This window comes from Vigna unguiculata, chromosome 5, assembly GCF_037176805.1.
Source record: "Vigna unguiculata cultivar grain cowpea cultivar isolate G323 ecotype 2 chromosome 5, ASM3717680v1, whole genome shotgun sequence".
Taxonomy (NCBI): Eukaryota; Viridiplantae; Streptophyta; class Magnoliopsida; order Fabales; family Fabaceae; genus Vigna; species Vigna unguiculata.
In genome coordinates this window covers 13645565-13667627 of record NC_140796.1, presented here as the reverse complement: position 1 = coordinate 13667627, position 22063 = coordinate 13645565, and the positions used below count along the sequence as shown (strand labels likewise).

At 30.5% G+C, this 22063-nt stretch overlaps 1 protein-coding gene and 1 long non-coding RNA gene across 5 annotated transcripts; both read right to left on the bottom strand.

The window, feature by feature from the left end:
- Positions 1-7170: 7170 nt before the first annotated feature.
- Positions 7171-10356, bottom strand: LOC114183431 (uncharacterized). Of its 4 annotated transcripts, XR_014994848.1 has the most exons (11): positions 9983-10356; positions 9704-9770; positions 9364-9430; positions 9023-9089; positions 8787-8853; positions 8591-8656; positions 8418-8507; positions 8265-8330; positions 8080-8180; positions 7925-7990; positions 7171-7398 (listed from the first exon to the last, which is right to left on the bottom strand). It is a non-coding gene; the product is annotated as an uncharacterized LOC114183431 (long non-coding RNA). The 4 variants fall into 4 exon arrangements; XR_014994847.1 differs by lacking the exon at positions 7171-7398 and having other exon boundaries at positions 7767-7990; XR_014994849.1 differs by lacking the exons at positions 7171-7398; positions 8591-8656 and having other exon boundaries at positions 7767-7990.
- Positions 10357-17508: 7152 nt separating this feature from the next.
- On the bottom strand, positions 17509-21436 carry LOC114184125 (uncharacterized). Its single transcript, XM_028071376.2, has 7 exons — positions 19702-21436; positions 19521-19611; positions 19252-19409; positions 19091-19142; positions 18892-18971; positions 18710-18803; positions 17509-18607 (listed from the first exon to the last, which is right to left on the bottom strand). Exons 1-7 carry the CDS (start codon positions 21235-21237, stop codon positions 17826-17828), a joined length of 2793 nt encoding a protein of 930 aa, XP_027927177.1. The 5' UTR covers positions 21238-21436; the 3' UTR covers positions 17509-17825.
- Between the last annotated feature and the right edge of the window lie 627 nt (positions 21437-22063).

Here is a 22063-nt window from a genome sequence, read left to right as displayed (position 1 = left end):
GCAGTATGTTTCAAGAAACATGGTTTTCCTAGTCAAGATAGCATAAATAACAAAGGCAAGAAAACATGTGTGCATTATGGAAAGAATGGCCACATAATTGACATTTGTTACAAAAAACACAAATTTCCCCTTAGATTCAAATTCAACAACGCTAGGAGTAATATAGGAAGTGGGGCAAATAGTATTGAGACTATTCATAAAAAGGACAAAGAGAACATTAGAAATCTTTTGTTACATAGCCCCAATGATTAAAATAATTTCATATTGTTGCAACAACAATATCAAACTCTCATCAATCTAATACACAAATCTAAATTTGATAATAGCGTTGATGTAGTTCCTACACATGCCAGTCAGATTGGTTCTGTCAACACATGTGTGAAAGGTAATCTTGGAGGAAAAATCTTTTCTGCTAATAGATTCAATAAAAATAAATGTTGTTGGATTCTTGATTCAGGTGCAACTAACCATCTTTCGTGCTCCTTAGGTAATTTCCTATCTTATAATGTTATGGAACTTGCCATTGTTAAATTGCCTAATGAAAAATATGTTAATGTTACTCATAAATGAGTTGTTAAGATCACAGAAAAATTGTTTTTACAAAATGTAGTGTATATACCAGATTTTAACTATAATATAATTTTTGTCTCTCAATTAACTTTCAGTCACAATCTTAAACTTATCTTCTTTTCAAAAACTTGTATTATTCAAGATACATAAACCAAAGAGAGGATTGATGTAGTTGATGTGGAAGCCATATTATATGTTATATATCAAGAAGTTGATCTTTCTTGTTATTTGCACACTACTACTATAAATAATATCATTGATATTTGGCATCTAAGAATGTGGCATTTGTAAGCTAAAATGCTTGCTATTATGAAAAGATAGTATTCTTACATTAATAGTAGAAGTGATTTAGTTTGTAACTCTTGCCATTTGGCAAAGCAAAGAAAAATTCATTTCAATAATAGTAGTTATTGGACTCAATGTAAATTTGATCTTATACATGTTGATATATGGAACCATGCTCTCACATTTCTATGAATGGTAATAAATTGTGTATATATATACTCTGATTCTTTCCCTTATTTTCTTGTATAAAAAATAACATATTGTTTCATATTATATTCAGTTTCTTGCTTCTTGTTTCTCTTTCTTTTTCCTTCTCATATTCTTGATGATGAGATTTTTTTTTGACTCCTTTCAGAAATGTGTATCGAAAATAAGAAACTGACTTTTTTCATATTCTTGATGATGGGCATTGATAGTGATTATTTACTCTAACAATTTTTGGGTTTAGCTTAATCTCTTCACTGTGAGTTTTTTATTTCCACTACTTCAAGCAATAATAGAAGTATTTTCTATTGTTTTATTCTTTTGTTTAAGCTTAACAAACCAATAGTTCTATCATTTTAATTTATAGACCAGTCCTGACCCCTCTAAATCTAACCCCAATTTCATGGCCCATATAATAGGAGGTTTTCAAAGCCCATGGCCCAAAGCTCCTGAAGTGAGTTAGGGCTGGATTAGAGTGGGTTTAGCCAGCCCCTTTCTCTAATGCTAGCTTTTGAATGGTTAAGTGACATGAAGCTTGTTTTGTATTTTCCATTTATTAATGTCTTTGGTTGTTGGTATTATTGAGTGAGTTGGCATATGCTAAAAGCAATGAGCTTGTTTTATCCTGTTTTTTTTGTGCTGCACTTTAAAATGTGTGGAAACAATGAATAGTAATATTTGAAAGAAATATATAATGATAATAATAGAAATGTACAAAAATAATAACAATAGATAAAACAATTCAAATTTATGTAGAGACACACGTTTCTAAATAAGCTTTTTTACATGGAATAGATATATTATATATACACCTTCATTTAAGTTCTTCAGTGGTCATGCTAATTTTAGTAAGTTTTTTTTTATAATTTTTTATATTTACAATGAATTAACGTCTTTAAACATCAATCTTAAAAAGAGACAACAATGTATATACATTTACAAGTCATATTCAAGAAATCTATAAATAGAAATCTTATTATGCATAAACAACTAACAATTTTAGGTAGATTCATATTGTGTGATTTGCATGTTATTGCTTCTTCATTTTCTAAGTTTTATCAACACTAAATTGATGTGTATGAAACTAGTATTTCTAACCGTTTCTAACCGTGCAACGCACGGGTACCGAATTTTCGAAACGTATATTTATTAAATTAATTTAAAATTATAAAAATATAATTAAATTTAATATGAATATTTTATTTTGTAAAATTTAATAATAATTATTTACTTAATTTTATAATAAAAGTGTATATTTATATATATTTTTAATAAAATGTATTGTATATAATTATTTTAAATAATATAGTAAGATTTAGTTAATTAAAATTATGAAATTTAATTTAATTTTAAATGAAATATTGAGTAAAAAATTAGAAAAATATAATAGTAGAGAAAAAAAAATGCTTATTTGTCCGATTAATACATAAAAAAAGGAAAACTGTTTTAGAATGGATTTATATAATAAGTACAAATTTGAATATTAATATAATAAGTACAAATTATATTTTAAAAATTATTATTGATATTAATATATTTTATGTGATATTTACATAAGTTGATTTCAAGTGCAAATATTGAACCACGTATTATTAATATATTCAAAACTTTAATATTAAACCATTTCTATTTTAAATTAAATTTACAATAATAAAATTTTAATATTAATATTATTGTTAAAATTATAAGATTTCAAAGCCTTCAAATCTTATTCCCAACACTTTGAAAGTCAAGAAATTAGGGATTTCAACATACATTCTGATCTTATTTAGAATACCCATTTGTAATCATGGAAACCAAGAAGAGGGATATAAAGAGAGATAGGGAGAGAGTCAACAGAAATTATGGAATCATATAAATTATACTAATGTGAAAGCAAATATATATAAAAACAATCTGTAAAGGAAAAAATGTAGAAAATGTACAAATTAGATACAACCATTTGAAATTGAATAACACATACTTGAACCAATTGAAAACAAAAATCTGAAAAAGCAAATCTGTCTAACACAAATGGAATGAGAAAAAAAAATCTAAAAATTAATGAACACAAAAATTTAAAAATGGAAAACATGAAATTGAACTCGCTTAAAAAAATCTGAAAAAGCAAAAATGAGCGAAAAAAAAATTGCAAACAAAAGAAATTTGAACCAATTAAAAAAAAGTATTTGAAAAACCAAAATCAAATCTGGAAACATACTTATCAGTAACCAAATTTTAGATTTTACACTTATTTATTTATTTATTTATTGTTTTACACCATATTTTAATTATTATTAGTTTTATTACTATATTTTAATATGTTAATATATTATTATCTTATTTAGAACCACAAAAATTTTATTCCTAAATATTATATTATTTATTAATTCTTTTATATCATATTTTTAATTTATTATTTTTAATTGTAATTATTAATGTATTTTTGTTAATTTTTTTCAATTTATATTTTTAGAATTTCATAATATCTTAAATACGAATTTTTCTTATAAATTAAAAACATCTGTAAATTATTTAGATACATTAAATAAATTCAGAAGAAAACCTACACTATATTACAATTTTTTTTTGAATCAAATTCAAACTTTATTAAGATATTTAAATTTATATTGTTATTAAATATTATTATATTTTATAATATATTATTATACAGTTATGAGTCATCGAATTTTTGAATATTTGAATTTATATCTTTTTATCAGAAATATTAAAGTATTTATTAAAAAAAATTGTTAATACTTTTTATTTTAAATGTTAAATTTAAATTTTTTTATCACACAATTTCAAATTTGAATCCAAAATTTATTTATATATTATGAAAATTTTTTCACAATTTAAAATCAGAGAAAGATTTGATTTCCAATCAATTAATTTTGAAATTTAGTTTGAAATTTATTTTAAAAAATACGGGAGGAATATATTACTTAATATTATCTACTGTTTGATGCTTGAAAAAAATCCATTATAAGATGAAAAGTTTGGTTTTCAAAGACATTAAATAAAAAAAAAAAGTTTCCAATGTAAATTTAATGTAATGTAATATTATACAAAAATATAAAATGATAATATTACATTAATTCTGCATAAACATAAATTTATTTTTAAATTAATATTTGAATTTAATCCTAGATTGATATAAAGTTAAGAATATAAACATAATAAGTAATATTAGATCAATCATCTTCTAAACAAATTAATGAAAGAAGATTTTGATTTCCAATACAATATTTTTAAGCCATCCTTTTAGTCTTAGTAATACTAATTACTAATCAATAATATATAACAACAATAAAAAAATGAATATTAATGATTAATGATAAAGAAACAACACGTAACATCTAAAAAAAACATTAGGATATAAAAAATTTATATTTTATATATACTTAAAATTGATAAATAATACTTTTTGGAATGTCTTAAATCCTAATTATATGTTTGATTGATGTTTCCACAAATCATAATTTTGGTTGTTCATAATAAATGGAGTAATTAAAGAAGACAATGTGTTGGAAGAGAGAAATTTGCAAGATTCTTGGAAGATGAAAAGTTATTGACATTTGACAATGTAAATGCTGGAAGATGAAAAGTTGTTTTTATTCTTGTTAACATTTTTTTTTTAATTTTTGGAAGATGAAAAGTATAAAAAGCTTATTGAGTAAATATATATATATATTCTTGGATAATTTATTAGGCCAAGATGTAATGAAGTAAATTTCCAATATATAATTACATACGAAGAAGTTAATAAAATATAGGATTACATGTCATTTGATATTAATATTAATACTAATATTAAAAATAAATTTTTCAAATAATTTTAAACTTTTTAAACAATTTAAATTCAGAAAGTCCAATTTAAATTAGAAAATCATGAATTAAAAATATCGTATATCCGAAGAATAAATTATGATATATAATAACGCTTTCATCTACTCATCTATTGTACATACAAAATATAAAATCAGTAAGTTTCAAATTCAAATTCAGTTATTTAAACTTCAAATTCCAACCATGGACAATATAGACTACTAATTTAATAATTAAATGCACATTAGGTGATGGTGGAAGATGAGAAGTAAGTATGGCGAATTGAGAGATTTTGAAATGTTTACAAAGAGATTGAATTAAAAAAATTAAATTAATATTAATTATAAGTTATAATAAATTAAATCAATTAGGTTGTAAAAATATTTAAAGTGCATTGTATCTGGATGAATTTGGTATATGTGTTGAATTTGAACATGTAGATAACATTGCAATATTTGGATAGGCATTGAGTGCCACAAACCATCATTCTTAGTGTTGATATTTAATTTTGTAATAATTATTAATGCAAACGTCTTGGAATAGGTAAATTAATTCTTGAGAAAGTGAGAAGTTTTTTATTTGTGGTTATTGGTATAACTATTATTCATATTTAGAGAAATTCTTGATATTCTTTCTAACATCAATTCATTTTGTGGGAACATGCAAAGTAAAAAGTTATTCATAGTTAATGTTGTCAGAATCAAAAAAACAAAAATGTGTTAAAAGTAGGAATTCCAAGTTGTAAAAACTTCTTTAGGAAACTAAGTTAAAAATGACGTAATGCACAACTATATATGATAGTGCATTGAGACACCAAAAGTAATTGCTTTCTTTATAATTAATAACTTGGAGGAACACAAGTTTCTTTATTTCAGAGTAATAAGATATTGTTTCCTGGAAGATTAACTTTGAAAAATGTGAGAACTTTTCAACATTGTACAAAGCTTCTTCAAGAAGCTACGTAAAGTTTTACAAAATAAAAACATAATAGGCTTTTTGCAGGAATGTTGATAAATTATAATTATAAATTATAAATGATAATACAAAAGATTACTGTTAGAAGGATTTAATTATGAAGAGTATCACATTGAGACACCAAAAATATTTACTTTCTTAATATGCCATAATTAGTGAGAAAGACATATCAGAAGAGGGAAAACTTTCTTAAATTTTGAGAAGCATGAGTTGGCAATGCATGGAGTCCAATAAACACTATTTCTTTAATAAGTAATGATAGATAACTAAATTAACATCGGAAGAATGAAAAGTTAATTTTGATTGTTGTTAATATTAATTACTTTCTTGGAAGAAGAAAAAGCTTCTTAAAGAAGCTACCTTAAACTTAAAAAAAAAAAATCTTATGTTAGGTTGGTCTTTTATGTAATAGATTTTTTTATGTGTGATAAATACTTTATATAATAAAAATAACTAAACTTAAATTTTAAAGTTCATTATTTATTATCAAAATTACAAATTCTAAAGAAATTTGATAAATAATGTGAATAAATTTAGATAATGTGAAGAAAATGAAATATTGTTAATCATTTCTGACTTAGGTATGACATTAATTACCTGTAAAACATGTTGGAAGATGATCTTTGTTTTAGCAGTGTAAACCATCATATATGTTGGAATACAAAAAAGGTTTATCATTGTTGCAAATTAAATTTCTTCATCATTTTCCAAATTATATTTAAAAAATTTTGAATTACAAAAAAAACCTAGTGTCAATGATACGACCGTTTTGTGTGTCATTAACTACATTAGTGAAATTACAAATATTATTAAGTGCTATTTCAAAAGTAATTACTTTTCAAATTTTAAATACAAAGAGATTTCATGAGTTGGAATTGGAAAGAATTTCGTAATACGAATAAATTTGGTGGTGTAATTGTAATTTTGAAATATGAAAAACATTAATGACGATAAAACATTTAATTTCTAATATTAATCTAATTTAATTTTATTTATTTAATTTGTAATATTTATTCAATTAAATTTAAATTAATTAATTTAATTTATAATAATTAATTTTAACCATTAATTTCATTCATAGATTTTTAGTTCATATTATTAAAGAATATAATGTGATACAAAAAATTCATATTATATGATATCTTTAAAAGTTGAACAATATTTTAAAATTTTCTTATTATTTATTTTTGTCCATTACTTTTATTAAAGTTCTTAACTAATTAATGACTCTTCCAAAAGTATATAAAATATAAAATAACAAAAAATGACAGGTTACTTGATATTTTTGAGAAGATAATAAACTACATATATTAAAAGAATGCAATGGTAGATTATAAAGAACTTTTACATGCATGCTTGCTTTTCCACTCTCAACTTTGAAAATAAGAGAACTTTTCTCCTTTAGTGAATGACAGACACAACATTTTTTCCAGCCACGACCTATCTTCATAGACGTTGTTGTTATCACCAAATTACGTTGGACTTCACCTAGTGATCCATGGCGCATAATAGTTGAAAGTCCACTGTTGCGAAAATACCTCATTTTTTATTGCATATCTTGCAGTTACACGAGTTATTAAATAATTATGGTTAAATCAATAAATGTAAAATAATTATTTTTAATAAAAAGTTATAGACTCACACATATAAATGCACTCAAATATAAATGCTCATTATGACTTTTCCAACAATCACAAATGTACAACCAACCTGATGGTTCACATTGATTGCATATCTTTGACAATTAATAAGAATTCTTGCACTTACGCACAATTTATTAAAATTGATTGTGTAATAAATGATTAAATTAAATAAATTTTGTCAAATGAAAGCTTTTGAATAGAAAAAATAACTTTAGATACAATCATCATATAACATGTTTCAAATGAAACATTTCAAACAAACGTAATACATACATATTGTGATGTTGTGTTGTAAAAGAGGTAAAACTTGCAGAGGATAACTTTGTTGTCTTTTTTCAAATTGTTGATTCATCTAAAATAAAACCTTCATTCAACATACCAAAAAAGAAATACAAAAATTCTTACTTTCATCCGACAAACAAAAGAACAAAATTTTCTACCTTTGTTATATTCTTCAAACACTTCATCCATCTAGAAACTTGTACATCATTCATCTGAAAGAAAACCTGCATTGATCACAAAAAAAAAAGTTATACATAAGTACTAAAATCTGTTTGAAGAAGAAAATACTCCAGAGAAGAAGAAAAACGTCTACCTTGGTTGTATTCTTGAAACAGATCATCGATTTAGCAAAACCATCCTTCATGACAGAAAAAAAAACCAACATTTGTTGTATTCTTCAAACAATTGATTCATCTGAAATAAAAATTTCATTCAATAAACCAAGAAACAAATACAAAAATACTTTGATCTGACAGACAAAAGAACAAAAGTTTCTACCTTTGCTATATTCTTCAAACACTTCATCCATCTAGAAACTTGTACATCATTCATCTGAAAGATAACCTTCATTGATCACAAAAAAAAGTCATACATAAGTACTAAAATCTGTTTGAAGAAGAAAAGATTCCAGGGAAGAAGAAAAGCTTCTACCTTGGTTGTATTCTTTAAATAAATCATCAATCTTCCTTCATGACAGAAAAAAAGCCAACTTTTGTTGTATTCTTCAAATAGTTGATTCATCTGAAATAAAACCTTCATTCAACATACCAAGAAAAAAATACAAAAAACTTTGATCTGGCAGACAGAAGAACAAAAGTTTCTACCTTTTTTGTATTCTTCAAAAGCTTCATCTATCTAATAACTTGTATGTCATTCATATGAAAAAAAAACTTTCATTGATCACAAAAACAAAGAGTCATACAAAAGTACTAAAATGTGTTTGAAGAAGAATGGAATTAGATGGAAACATAAGATGAAAATAACCGAAAGCTGAGTAAAAATAAGATGAACTTCACATACCACTTTCATTCTGAAACCAAATAAATCAAATCTTGGTCGTGACCCATCTTCTACTCATTTCATTCATCTGAAAAAAAAATGAAAAAAAAATAAAATCAAAATAAGTAGAGATGTGAAGATGTTAGTGAAAAACATCGAAAAAGCTGAAAAAAAATCGAGATATGGGTAAAAAGATGAACTGTTTGGTTGAGAAAGCTGAAAAAATGAAATCTGGATAAAATATGAACTTTACATACCACTTTCATTCTGAAACCAAATAAATCAAATCTTGGTCGTGACCCATCTTCTACTCATTTCATTCATCTGAAAAAAAAAATGAAAACAAAAATAAGTAGAGATGTGAAGATGTTAGTGAAAAACATCGAAAAAGCTTAACAAAACTGAGATCTGGGTAAGAAGATGAACTGTTTGCTTGAGAAAGCTGAAAAAAAACCAAGATCTGGGTAAAAAGATAATAAGAAGATGAACTGTTTGCTTGAGAAAGCTGAAAAAAACCGAGATCTGGGTAAAAAGATGAACTATTTGGTTGAGAAAGCTGAAAAAAATGAAATATGGATAAAATATGAACTTTACATACCACTTTCATTCTGAAACCAAATAAATCAAATCTTGGTCGTGACCGATCTTCTACTCATTTCATTCATCTGGAAAAAAAATGAAAACAAAAATAAGTAGAGATATGAAATGTTAGTGAAAAACATCGAGAAAGCTGAACAAAACCGAGATCTGAGTAAGAAGATGAACGGTTCGCTTGAGAAAGCTTAAAAAAACCAAGATCTAGGTAAAAGGATAATAAGAAGATGAACTGTTTGCCTGAGAAAACTGAAAAAAACCAAGATCTGGGTAAAAAGATGAACTGTTTGGTTGAGAAAGCTGAAAAAAAACTGAAATCTGGATAAAATATGAACTTCACATACCACTTTTATTTTGAAACCAAATAAATCAAATCTTGGTCGTGACCCATCTTCTACTCATTTCATTCATCTGAAAAAAAAAATGAAAACAAAAATAAGTAGAGATGTGAAGATGTTAGTGAAAAACATCGAGAAAGTTGAACAAAACCAAGATCTAGGTAAGAAGATGAACTGTTTGCTTGAAAAAGCTGAAAAAATTGAGATCTGGGTAAAAGATGAACTGTTTGGTTGAGAAAGCTGAAAAAAAAAATGAAATCTGGATAAAATATGAACTTCACATACCACTTTCATTCTGAAACCAAATAAATCAAATTTTTGTTGTGACCCATCTTCTACTCATTTCATTCATCTGAAAAAAAAAGTGAAAAAAAATAAAACAAAAATAAGTAGAAATGTGAAGATGTTAGTGAAAAACATCTAGAAAGCTGAACAAAACCGAGATCTGGGTAAGAACATCGAGATGAAGAATCGAAAAAAAGCAAAAATAGAAATAGATCTTAATGTTTGAGTTCGAAAGAGAAAGATGAAGCTGAAGATATTTTGTCTGCAATGGTGTTATCTGTGAGTGAGAAAGAGAGAGAGGCTGAAGAGGTTTGAATTTGTGAGAGTGAGAAAGAGAGAGAAGAAGCTGAAGAGGTTGGGATGAAAAAGAATGATTTTTTGTGTGGGATACGGAGCGTGAGAAGAAAAGAGATAGAGATTTTGTTCTTTTTTATTTAATTTTTGAAGGTTCAAAATTCTGATATTGTGACACGTTAGCATTTTTACCTCTTATAGAATTTTTTTTTTTGAATAGAAGTGGGTAAGAAATAATATTTTATTGAAAAAATTTCCATTTATTAGTTCAGAATTGTATATAGTATTAGACTCTTCCCATTTAATGTATTTTTATACTCAAATTTAATCAACCAACACCATCAAAAATATTGGTTACAAATAATTTAGAAAAAAAAATAATAGTAGTTTTAAAAGGCCATCTCCATTTTAGATAGAAATTAAATATTTTGGAACATATTATTTTCATTATATGAAAATAGTATTGACATTAACAGTGATAATTCATAAGTAGACTAAATATTTATATAGTGCGTACACTCTCAATCTTTTTCTATTATGTATTTTCCAATCATGTACTATCAATAACTTTTACTCTATTATTTACTTTTAAAAACGTATTAAATGTTATATTGTCTTTTCCAATTAATATCAGCTCTACCCTAATATCTATGTACTCTATATACACTTCCCTATATATTTACATTCAAATTTAATAAATAAATTATTTAATCTAACTTGTACTAAAAAAATAATTGTTAGTTTACAACAATTGCTAAGATATTTTGCAAATATTATCAACAAATATAATACAAAAAAAATTTAATTCTTACTAAAATAATTTTGTAACGTCCCATTTAATTATTAAAACGAAATTAAAGGAAACGTCACGTGATAAAGTATAGCAACGTAGTCTTGGGGTCCTTAACGCAACCCCTACAACCTGGCACACCACGATGCCGACATAAAACGGATACCAATCTAACAAAGAGTGTAGAGTAAGAAATCATAAGATGATACAGGGGCCGTAGCCCTAAAGAAATCGTAAATAAAATGCCTCCAGCCCAGATGGCTAAGCTACTGAATCACCGCTCCCTTGCTGACCACGAGAACCTCGCCCATCTGCTCCCATCAACCAAGTTGATGATCATCGCAAGGAAGAACAACCACATACAACACAGCCATGCAACAAAACGGGTAAGCTAGAGCCAACACGTACTCATCATACAGTCAAATATATTTTCATCATCTCACATCCATATAACAACCAAACATGTCATGACTCATCATTCAATACACTACGACTCGACTCGACTCATCCGGATACGTATAACTCGGTCGGATTCAGCGGATGCTTGCACTTGTGGTGGATACCTCTGCTCGATCCTGAGCTGCTCGATCCTGAGCTATGTGTTACCAGCGTTACAATGAATCAACATCTCTCCCACCACAAGGTTAGCCCTCAGTGAGTTTCAGGCCTCCTGCTACTCCCACCACAAGAGTCAGTTCGCTCTAAGTGAGACTAACTGACTCCTCGGAGCGTCAGGATGCAACCTTACCTTGAATCCTTACCTAGTTATACAGATGGGGCACCACCATGAACACCCACTAGCAGGGGCCATGGAATTACGTCCCGACCACTGAAGCGCGACCCCGGAGGTCTCACCTAGAGACCCCAAGGAATTACACGCTGACACGGACCAACGTTCGTAAATCAACAATAAGAGAATATTGAATTATATTTTTCAATTCCGTATCAACCCTTGAAGTTTAATCCTCATACCAATCACATCTCAAATCCATATCTCTGATCATCACCACCCCAATGAGTCTGGGGCCTAGTCTCATATTTATACCATGTTCCTTTAGTCTCAAACCGTATACTCATTTCACATGCTAAGTCCCCACCACACTCATCATTCCTCATTTATGAATCATGTCACGCATATATAGCAACCCATTAGGCATATATTCATACATCAGTACATGCATCTTATCATAGCAGTCATACCCAAACAAATCCAAGCACAAGAGGACAAAAACGCGATCCAACACTACACTGTCTCGCCCAAACCCCTCGCTCAGGCTGAAGGGTCTCGCTTAGGCGAGACAGGCTCGCTCAGGCGAGCCCCCCTTTGCCTAGGCGAGGGCTCAAGGAAAACCAGGGCCTGGGCAACACGGGATCTCGCTTAAGCGAGATCCCTCTCGCTTGGGCGAGTTGCCTGCTCGCTCAAAAGTTGAGCGAGCCGCCTGGGCGACTTTTCGCGCAATAAACCTAGGCGAGCTCCCTGTTTCATCTCGCCTAGGCGAGATGGACTCGCTTGGGCGAGATTAACAGGTCTCGCCACTGTTCTTCACTGCCACAGCCATGTTTATCAAATCCACCAAGCATAACAAGCATTTAATCACACCAAAACGAAGGATTCATTCATGAAATCATTAACTCACTCAAGAACAGCCAAGACAACACCTAAAATACTGAAACCCTAACTTCCCGTACCTGGGATTCAGGCTAGCAAATGCTCCGACCCGCACAGCGAAGGTAGAACTGCTCCTAGGGCGGTTAGCAGCGGAACTGAATGGCAGAACAGAGAAAGGAGCGGGTTATTACCAAACCCTAACGATACAGAGAACACAAACCATGAAAGGAAGGAGCATGAGCTGAGGAGTGACTTACGTGAACAAGGACTGAGTTCGAGCTTGAAGGAATGGGACCTTAGGGCAAACCTTAGCAGAGCTTTTCGTGAGAGCAAGGGGAAGGATTGACGGCTGCTGCGTTTCTGTGAGAGTGAAAGTGAGAGTGGGATTAGGGCAGACCTTAGGACCTTATACGTTGGGCCGGCCTTAGGCCCACTAACTTTAGGGCAGAAAAGTTAACATATTTTAAATGGGCCTTACAAATTTAATATTGAAGTTTTTTCCGTTAACTCAATAAAGTTAAAAGATAACATTAAACTACAAAATAAAAAGAAACTATGATAACATTTTTACTTTTTCAATTTGTTTCCTTCCGTCATTTATAGTGACAGCCTATACTTATGTATCTTATCTCTCACCACTTTTTCCTTTATTATGTACTTCCAAAAATATATTAAATATTATATTAACCTTTCAAACGAATACAAATTGTACCTCAATATCCATGTACTCTATATATACTTTACTATATATGTTTTTCTATTTATTTTCATTCAAATTTAATAAAATTATTTATTTAATCTAAACATATCATTCACAACAATTACTAATATTTTTTACAAACATAATTAATAAATAAAATACAAAATATTTTACTTTTTATTAAAAAGAAATGATATTACACTTTTTATGTATGTGAAAGATTGAAAGAGTGGAAAGGTAATCATATCATTCTATATATAAATATAGATATCACTGACAATTGAAAATCAACTATATCTAATTTGATAAGACATGAATAGTAAATAAATACAACTCTAATTTTGAAAACTTTAAAGTGTCATTCAAGAATATACATTAAAGTAAAAAAAAAAATCAATATTTAATATATTATTTTATATAAACAAATATATTATAAAATAAATGATTTTAACTAAAATATTGCTTTCAACAAAATTAACACAATAATTATTACCTTCAACAAATCCATCAATAATTATTACATTCAAGAATTTTATTAATTTATTATTTATACAAAAACAAATAATACATTGTTGTTTTCATAGTTAAATATGATATCAAATAGTTTTTTATACCATATTTTCTTATATAAGTTCAAACGTTATTTCATCTAAATCTAACAATCAATGATTTTTAATTCCAAAAAGGTTGCATATATTACTTCATAACATACGTTAACCCCTATGATACTTTAATCCCTCATAAATATAAATCATATAAGTACTCTAACAGCAAACATTGTTCCTACCAACATATTATGGGGCAAATAAAAAACACCAAAACAAGAAATCACAAAAAAAAAAAAATATGGTTCCTTCCAAACAACTTTAACTTAAAACATTCTACACCTTTTTAACATTGATCAAGTAGTTATTTTCTTTGTCAACCTCGATTCTTATAACATCTCCAACAGATAACTTCTTCTCTTCGCAAAAGGTTTTCCGCCTACAAGTTAGATAGCATTCATTTGGACTCCTTTCACACCATCTAACTTGGCACAACCAAAATCTTGATTCCCCATCAAACATAACATATTTATTTTGTCTTTTCTTCAACAAAAGTTGCACCGATGTACTGAAAAAAAAAGATTAACTAAATAACTGCACACCAGATAATTAGCAACAATCAAACACAACAAAATCATTACAATATATATATATATATATATATATATATATATATATATATATATATATATATATATATATATATATATATATATATATATATATATATATATATATATATATAAAACTAAATAATAAAAGGTTATACCAAGGATGATGTTATGACATCATAAGCAGTTAAAGTTTTCATCATGGCATGTGGACAATCAATGGAGTTTTCACCACCCAAATTAACAACATTCATCTTTTCCCCAACTTCAATACTCGACTTTGGAGTATAACTCATTTCCAAACTTGTTGAGCTAAACATCTTGAATACAAATCTATTGTCACCCATGTAATTTAAACGAAGGTTAACCCTATCAATCAAGTTATAATAACTAACAAGAACTCCAACACCAAACAATACCAGACTACCATTTTCTTTTTTACCCAATTCAACCTCAAATTTCATGAACTAAAGATCATACAATTTCACTATTTTACCAAATACAATGTGCTCCTCCAAGAAGATTTGAAATGTATTATCCAGTATGATCAACCCTTATCAACAAATATCAACAAAACATTATACAATATGTTTATCAAGCAAACAAAATAATAATAAAACGTTCCAAAACTTCACTTGGAATAGAGAAAAGTAAACTGTGAAGGATTTAAAGAATCTCAAACAAAAGATAGGTTCAACCGCCAACTCAATATCTCTTGGATTGGGATAATCAAGTTCAATCCAATCCACATAAAACAACCTTATCTCAAAGAACAAGGTAGCGACATAATAAACGTCATAATCCAAATCATACAAATTGAAAATTTCATCACAAGCCCTAAACTTTCTATCATAAAGGAGGAAGTCCTCGAATTCAATGTTCAACACATTATCTTTGGGATCTCGGAAATAGTTAGGTCCAATCATCAAATAGTTGGCCCATTCTAAATAAAATCCTTTTGAAAACGTAAGAAGTTCCTAAAAAAAAGTAAAAGAAAAGAACATAAACTACAACCATTATAATCACTGGAAAAAAAAGATCAATATACAACTATATAAACATGCAGAACAAAATATATATACAAAATGTCAACTGCAACAAATTACGATTAAAATGAATATTTAACCAACAATGAACTCTATCACTAACAACAGTCAGAAAAACTACATAAAAAATAAATAAATTATGAATACACGAAACATAAATGAACAAAATCCAAAACCAACAAAACCAAAATGAATATGGGCTTACCTCATCAAGCTCAAGGAAGGAGATAAAGCACTAGAAGAAATTTTTAAAACTAGGACCCTTACTATCACACATCTTCTTCCTCACAAAAACTCATAAAACAACTCCAACACAAAGCTACCTAACAATAAAACAAGTTATGAAATGAAGTCTGTAATTAAATATGGTCTTTTGTTTTTGACCTATTATTAATGGGCTTGGACTATTCCACCAAATGAGACTTTTATTCATAAATGACATATGTTATGATCCATTTCATGGATATGTATTATTTTTTAAATTCAGTTTTGTATCAAACAATGTGTAATATTTACGGTCTTGCTTAATTCACTTTTACTTACATATGTGAAAAAAAAAATTATTGTTAAATATTTTACATATTCAAACTTAAGTTCAATACATCAAATCAACAAAATAAATTTAATTTTGAAATTTTTATGAATCATTTTAATATTTAAAATATTATTAAATAATTTATTTACGATATATATATATATATATATATATATATTTTTTTTTTTTTCAGTCGACATATTTATTATTTAATTTTATTTATCATCTATTTATTATTGATTATTAATAAACTTTTCTTCTTTAAATCTTTATTTATTAATTAAAATTATATGATTATAAATTAAAATAAATTGAAAAAATAATTACCATTTAAGAAATAAAAAATTTATATTTTGTTTTACTATAACTTAATAACAATATAAATAATAAAAAAAACCGGGTCATACTAGTTCTTAAGAATAAAAAAAGACTACTTTTAAAGGATGAAAGAAAAGGAAAAATTAGTATATTTTCAAATGCCAAATGTAGCCATACGAAGACAATTAATAAAATATAATCATGAAAGACAATTAATAAATATGATTGTTCACCTTTAAAAGAAATATAAATTGGTATTATTAATAATTTATGGTCAAATTATTTTTTATTCATAAATACAAATATTAATAAAATAACAACCATAAATATTTAACAATGTGGACCTTACTATCTTTTCTAACATTCAAATACAACACTTATTTATATATAATCAAATATAATTGTTATATTTACCCCCTATAAATAGATTATAAATATAAAAAGTTAAAACACAAAGAATCCTATGTAATATATTTCCTACAAATTTGTTTATTCTAGCATTCTTTCTTTCTTATAACAATATATTTTATATTTGATATGGTATTACAACTTCATCTTTGATTCATTTTTGACATTTGTACTCGTGTTCTTAATTGATTAGTGAAAGCAAATCTTGTGAATTATTGTCTTCAAGGTACACATTTAGTATTCTTGTTGTTTTCACTTTCATTACTCATGATATTTTATCTCATGTGGTTACCAAATAATTAATCAGGTTAAAGATAACTTGAAATCATTTCAAATTTATCTTAATGGAAACAAATTAAGAAGAGTAGAGATATTTACTAAAGAAAAGTAATTAAGAAGTTGTCTTGATGTGAATGTGAACACCTAAAGATGAAGAACATTAACTAAGACACCAAGGATGAAAAACAATAGTTGGATACCTTGCTTAATTGAATCTCATTTACCACATAAGATTGCATAAGATTGTCAAGAAAATACAATTAACACAATGTAGTAAAAAAAAAGTACCTTGAATTATGAATTAGGAAACTTTTCGAAAAGCATAAAGAATTTTTCAAACCATTATTAGATACTAGTTTTTGATGCTTGATAGAACAATAGGATGATGCTCTTTGTTTGTCAAATATTATTCATTTGGTGTAGGCAGAGTAATGTAACACTTAAGTACTCAATCACTCTACTAAATTTTTGTGTACAATTGTTGCATTGAGGTTAGAATGTGACCTCATGCATTTTACCTAAACCCCTCAACACTGTCTCTAGCAGTTACAAGATTGAGGCTATTACAAGTGAAGTAAACAGAAACAAAATTGCTTAAAAGATTTACTACAGTTATTACACTCCACTCCTTCCTTCCGAATTTTGAAGAGGGAAACAGCCACTAAGTTAATTTTTGCCATGGAAAAAGATGTTGTTCCTGCTATGTTATTATAACGTAGGACCCATGAAGAGAGTGTTCTGTCTCATCCTCCTAGGTAGCCCAAAATTCTGATAACACCTAATTTCACCTCCAAAACCAGCTGTCACAATTACCATTCCCCATGCTGAAGGGTTGGTGGACCAGTCACCATTGGAACCATCACCTGATGAGTAATTGGAAGACCATGATGAACCTGATGGAGTAGCTGCAGCAGATATAGAAGCTGGATCACCACCATGCCTACCTGATGGAGAGGCCGAAAGAGAATCGCCTGATCCATTCTCTGACCGAGTAATTGCTTCAAGTTCTTCTTCTATGGAGTCACCTTCCATTGCATGGTTGTTACTTTTCTTAGGAGGCGCATTTCTCTTGGAATCTCCAACTCCAGATTCTGTGCGTGAGAGTGCTGCATGGTCTTTCTCTGGGGACCCTGGGCTATTTTCTGTGGCTTGGTTGTTGTTACTTTTCTTTGGGAGAGGTGGCAAATTTTTCTTGTTGTTTGCAGCTGCAGGAGCAGGAGCAGGAGGGGTTGAGTTCTTCTTCTGGTTTTGCGCTGCGATTGATGGTGGTAGATCACCCTTAACGTTGCATGGCCAGGGTATTGCTACTGAAACATCTTTACATGGGAAATGTTCGTGAGCTTGGTTTGCAATCACATTCCTGCCTTTTCCACTATAGTGCATCTCTTCATGCTTCCACACATACACTTGTGAGTCTTCGCTTGCACATATGATGTACTTTCCATTTGGACTGAATGAAGCTGAAATTTGGCTACTTGCATTTCGAAAACCTGCTTTCACCAACATCTTAATCAATAACAACAACACTGTCTGTTGATTTAGGCATAAAACTTTTTCAATGACAGTATATAATGCATCATCATCATCATCACCTATAAACTTTTGCACAACTTGTGTGGCCTCCACAACTCTTGTCCTGCAATCGCCTGAAGTTATAAGCACTTGTGATGGGTCACCTGGGGAATACTGTGAAGAAGATGAAAAGCCAGTTAATTTTCGCTCATGAGATAAAAATATCCATGAGAGCTATATTCATAGAGTTAGAAGAATTTACCTGGAAACCAGTAACCTTTTTCAGTAGATTTTTCTTCTTGTTTCGAAGCTCGATTGTGTTGGATTGATTCAACTTGAAATCTGGTGAGCATATATATATATAAATGAGAATTGACAACATAGCAGAAATTGTTAAATTCAAAAATAGTTGAGGATGAGATATACACAAAAGAATAGACTAGTGAAGTCATTAACACTACCTTCTATGGTGTAACTTCGACAGCTCCCTTTCTGTGTACCAACTATAACACCCTGTAACAGTTAAAAAGGGAAAAATAACCAATTACGAAAGCCATTAAATTTATGAATTAAAAATTTGTATAAACTATGAACCAATGCATATAGAGGAGGAAAAACAAACCTGGCCATCAGGGGTGTAAGAAACTGCAGTAACCATTTCATGTATATCAGTCCAATCCACAACGAGCCGTGCAGGGATGTTCCACATTCTGATCTTGGCATCAAGAGATCCACTAATGAAATAATCTTCGTCCACGGGGTTGAACTGCACGCAGGTTACTGCCACACACAATGCAACAACGAATAGCAGAAAGAAAAACAACCCAGTTAAGTAATGTGTCACATTACGTATTTCTCCAGAGAAAACAAAAGAAAGATAGAAGATTTCACCATAGTCATTATGTGCAAAGAATTTCAGGCACGACTTCGATTCCAAATCCCACAACCTCACTGTTTTATCCATGGAAGATGAGAGAAGTAACTGCAAGAAGAATCCACATTAAAACTCTTCTGTAAAATTTGTTTTTTGCTACAAAAGTTGATATTCCAGCTGAAATGAAATGAAAGGAACCTGAGATTTGGACCAGGACAAGTCCAGGACCTCATCCAAATGGCCATTGAAAGAACAAAAGGGTCTTTCTGAGAGTGAAAACACCGTTTCCGGAACATGAACGTAGTCCGGAATAGCGCCCCCTCTCTTGCTGCCATTCTTCCCTTTCTTCTTCTTATCCGCCGACAATGGCGGCGTCTCCGTCGGAATCGACGTCAAGTTTCCCTCGTCGGGCTTCATGGACATGACGTCACACTCCTGCACCTCCCACACGTGTATCATCTTGTCCTCTCCGGCGCTGGCCAAATACCTCCCATCCAAACTGAACTTCAACGTCCACACGCACCCCTCGTGCGCCTGAAACTCCTGGCACATGTGCAGCGCCGATAGCTCTTTCTGCGACTTCCCGGTCTGCCGCACCTTCACCCACTCGTTCTTCGTCGTTGCCTCCACCACAGCCGTAGCCGGAGACGGCGCCTCTCGCTCACGCTCCCCCACGATCCCGCTCGCCACGCCCTTTATGTTCTTCAGCAACGACGCCCCTCGCCTCTTGCTCAACTTCAAACTCTTGGAAATAGAGTTCGACAACATCTTCTTATTACTGCGACCCTTCGCTCGCCGCATCGCCTCCTTCACCACCTCCGAATGCCCCACCGTTTTCTCAAACTCTTCAATCGTCAACTGCTTACCCGTTTGCAAATCGCTTAGCCTGTTCCAATTCCCGTCTTCTCCGCATTCCTTAACGATAAACTCCTTCCCCGTGTCGAGATTCTTAATCAACAAAAATGCCCCCACTTCTCCCATTGCTACCGACGGAGTCGACACATGGCGACTCCCCGTATTGGAATCCGCGCCCCCCTCCTTCAACATGAGTCGAGCCTTGTCGGCGACTGTATACCGCCGCCGAGTAATCTCCGTAGCGGTTCTGGTCAAGCGCTGCTTCGACACCTTTCCGATGAAATCGTGCATTCGCGATTTCTCCATCGAGTAGCTGTCCATGTCGTTTTCGGAACGTGACCGGACGAGGACGAAAACGGGCTGCGAGGCACATGTTCTGTGCTTCGTTGTTTTTTGTCTCGTTGTTTTCTGTTTCTCGACGCGAATTGTTGATTTGACGGCGTAGTTGTTATTGTTGACGACGGTGGCGTTGTGGGCGTTGTTGTTCTCGAATTTTTTGGTGATGGCACGGGCGATGGCGGCGCTGGTGGCTTTGAGGAGCTCCTTGTTCTCGTCGAGGCCCATGCTGCCAAGCAGCTGTCTTCGGCGTTCGGTGATGGATCCCGGCGCGGCCATCCAGATGTCGTAGTTGGGTTTTCCAGTGAAGTTTGCCGTGAAGTTTGACACTCGGGGATTGATGGATTGCATGGAAGACATGTTGGAGGCGATGGAGAGACGGCTTTCCTCGAAACAGTCTGCACCCTCCTCGTCCTCGATCAAATTACGAGGCACGGCGGTGGAGAGGCGGTTGTGGCTCTCGAAAAAGTGCTCATCATCATCGTCGTCGCCGAGGGCGTCCCAGTTCATGGTCAACGTTTTACGGCGCTCCATGGTGGCCATCGGCGAGAGACGTGGTCGGAATGGTGTGGAGAAGGAATGGAAGTTAAGGAAATCGTAGAATTAAACAGAACAGGATGTAATGTTTGTTATTTTTTTATTATTTTTGTTATTATTACTATTACTAGTACTAGTAATATTTTTTAATAATTAATTAATTACTAGTACTAGTGCTGTTCTATTTTCTGAAAAAAATTGTTTTCGTTTATTGAGTGTTTGGGAGGAAATGGAGGGAATAAATAAAGAGAGGTCGGTTACCGTTATGGAATTTGGAGGCTAAGAAACGGTCAACGGATTTCCACTTGTGCAATGCACACATGTTTTCCTTCTTACGTAAAGAAAGGAAAAAGTATTTACTGCATCACGAAATCACACACCTTCACAAAGACTCTTTTGTACCCGTTGGATTTTATGAAAACCGACCACTCAGATCTTAAATTGATTTACAGGGATTTCATTTTGTAATTTATAATGCATCGCTGGTGCATGATTTGCTTTACCTGTGAACGTGCTTTCACTGGAAAGTGGTGGCCACGTTTGAGAATTTTATGCTTGAAAAATGGTCGGTGGTTGTTATTATTATTTTCATAATTTTGATTTTATTTCTTTGTTTCTTAAGTTCACTTGAAAAATGATTGGAAGGAAGTTCAGATCGTAGAGAACAATGCTAAATCAAGAAGTAAAATGGACTTAGAATGGTTGGATTTGGAACGATACCATGTAACACATGTCCTAAATAAAAACATTTATTATAATTAAAAATGAAGTTCATGATTTGGGTCTAAAATCATTTAGGTTGTTAGTTCGTGGACAAGAATATGAGGGAACA

What these genes read in the sequence shown, in the direction of transcription:
- LOC114184125 (XM_028071376.2), bottom strand. Translation starts at nt 21,237, where the DNA reads ATGGCCACCATGGAGCGCCGTAAAACGTTGACCATGAACTGGGACGCC. An exon ending in CTTACACCCCTGATGGCCAG is followed by an intron (nt 19,143 to 19,251) that starts GTTTGTTTTTCC and finishes TAACTGTTACAG; the next exon opens with GGTGTTATAGTTGGTACACA. An exon ending in AAAAGGTTACTGGTTTCCAG is followed by an intron (nt 18,804 to 18,891) that starts GTAAATTCTTCT and finishes TCTTCTTCACAG; the next exon opens with TATTCCCCAGGTGACCCATC.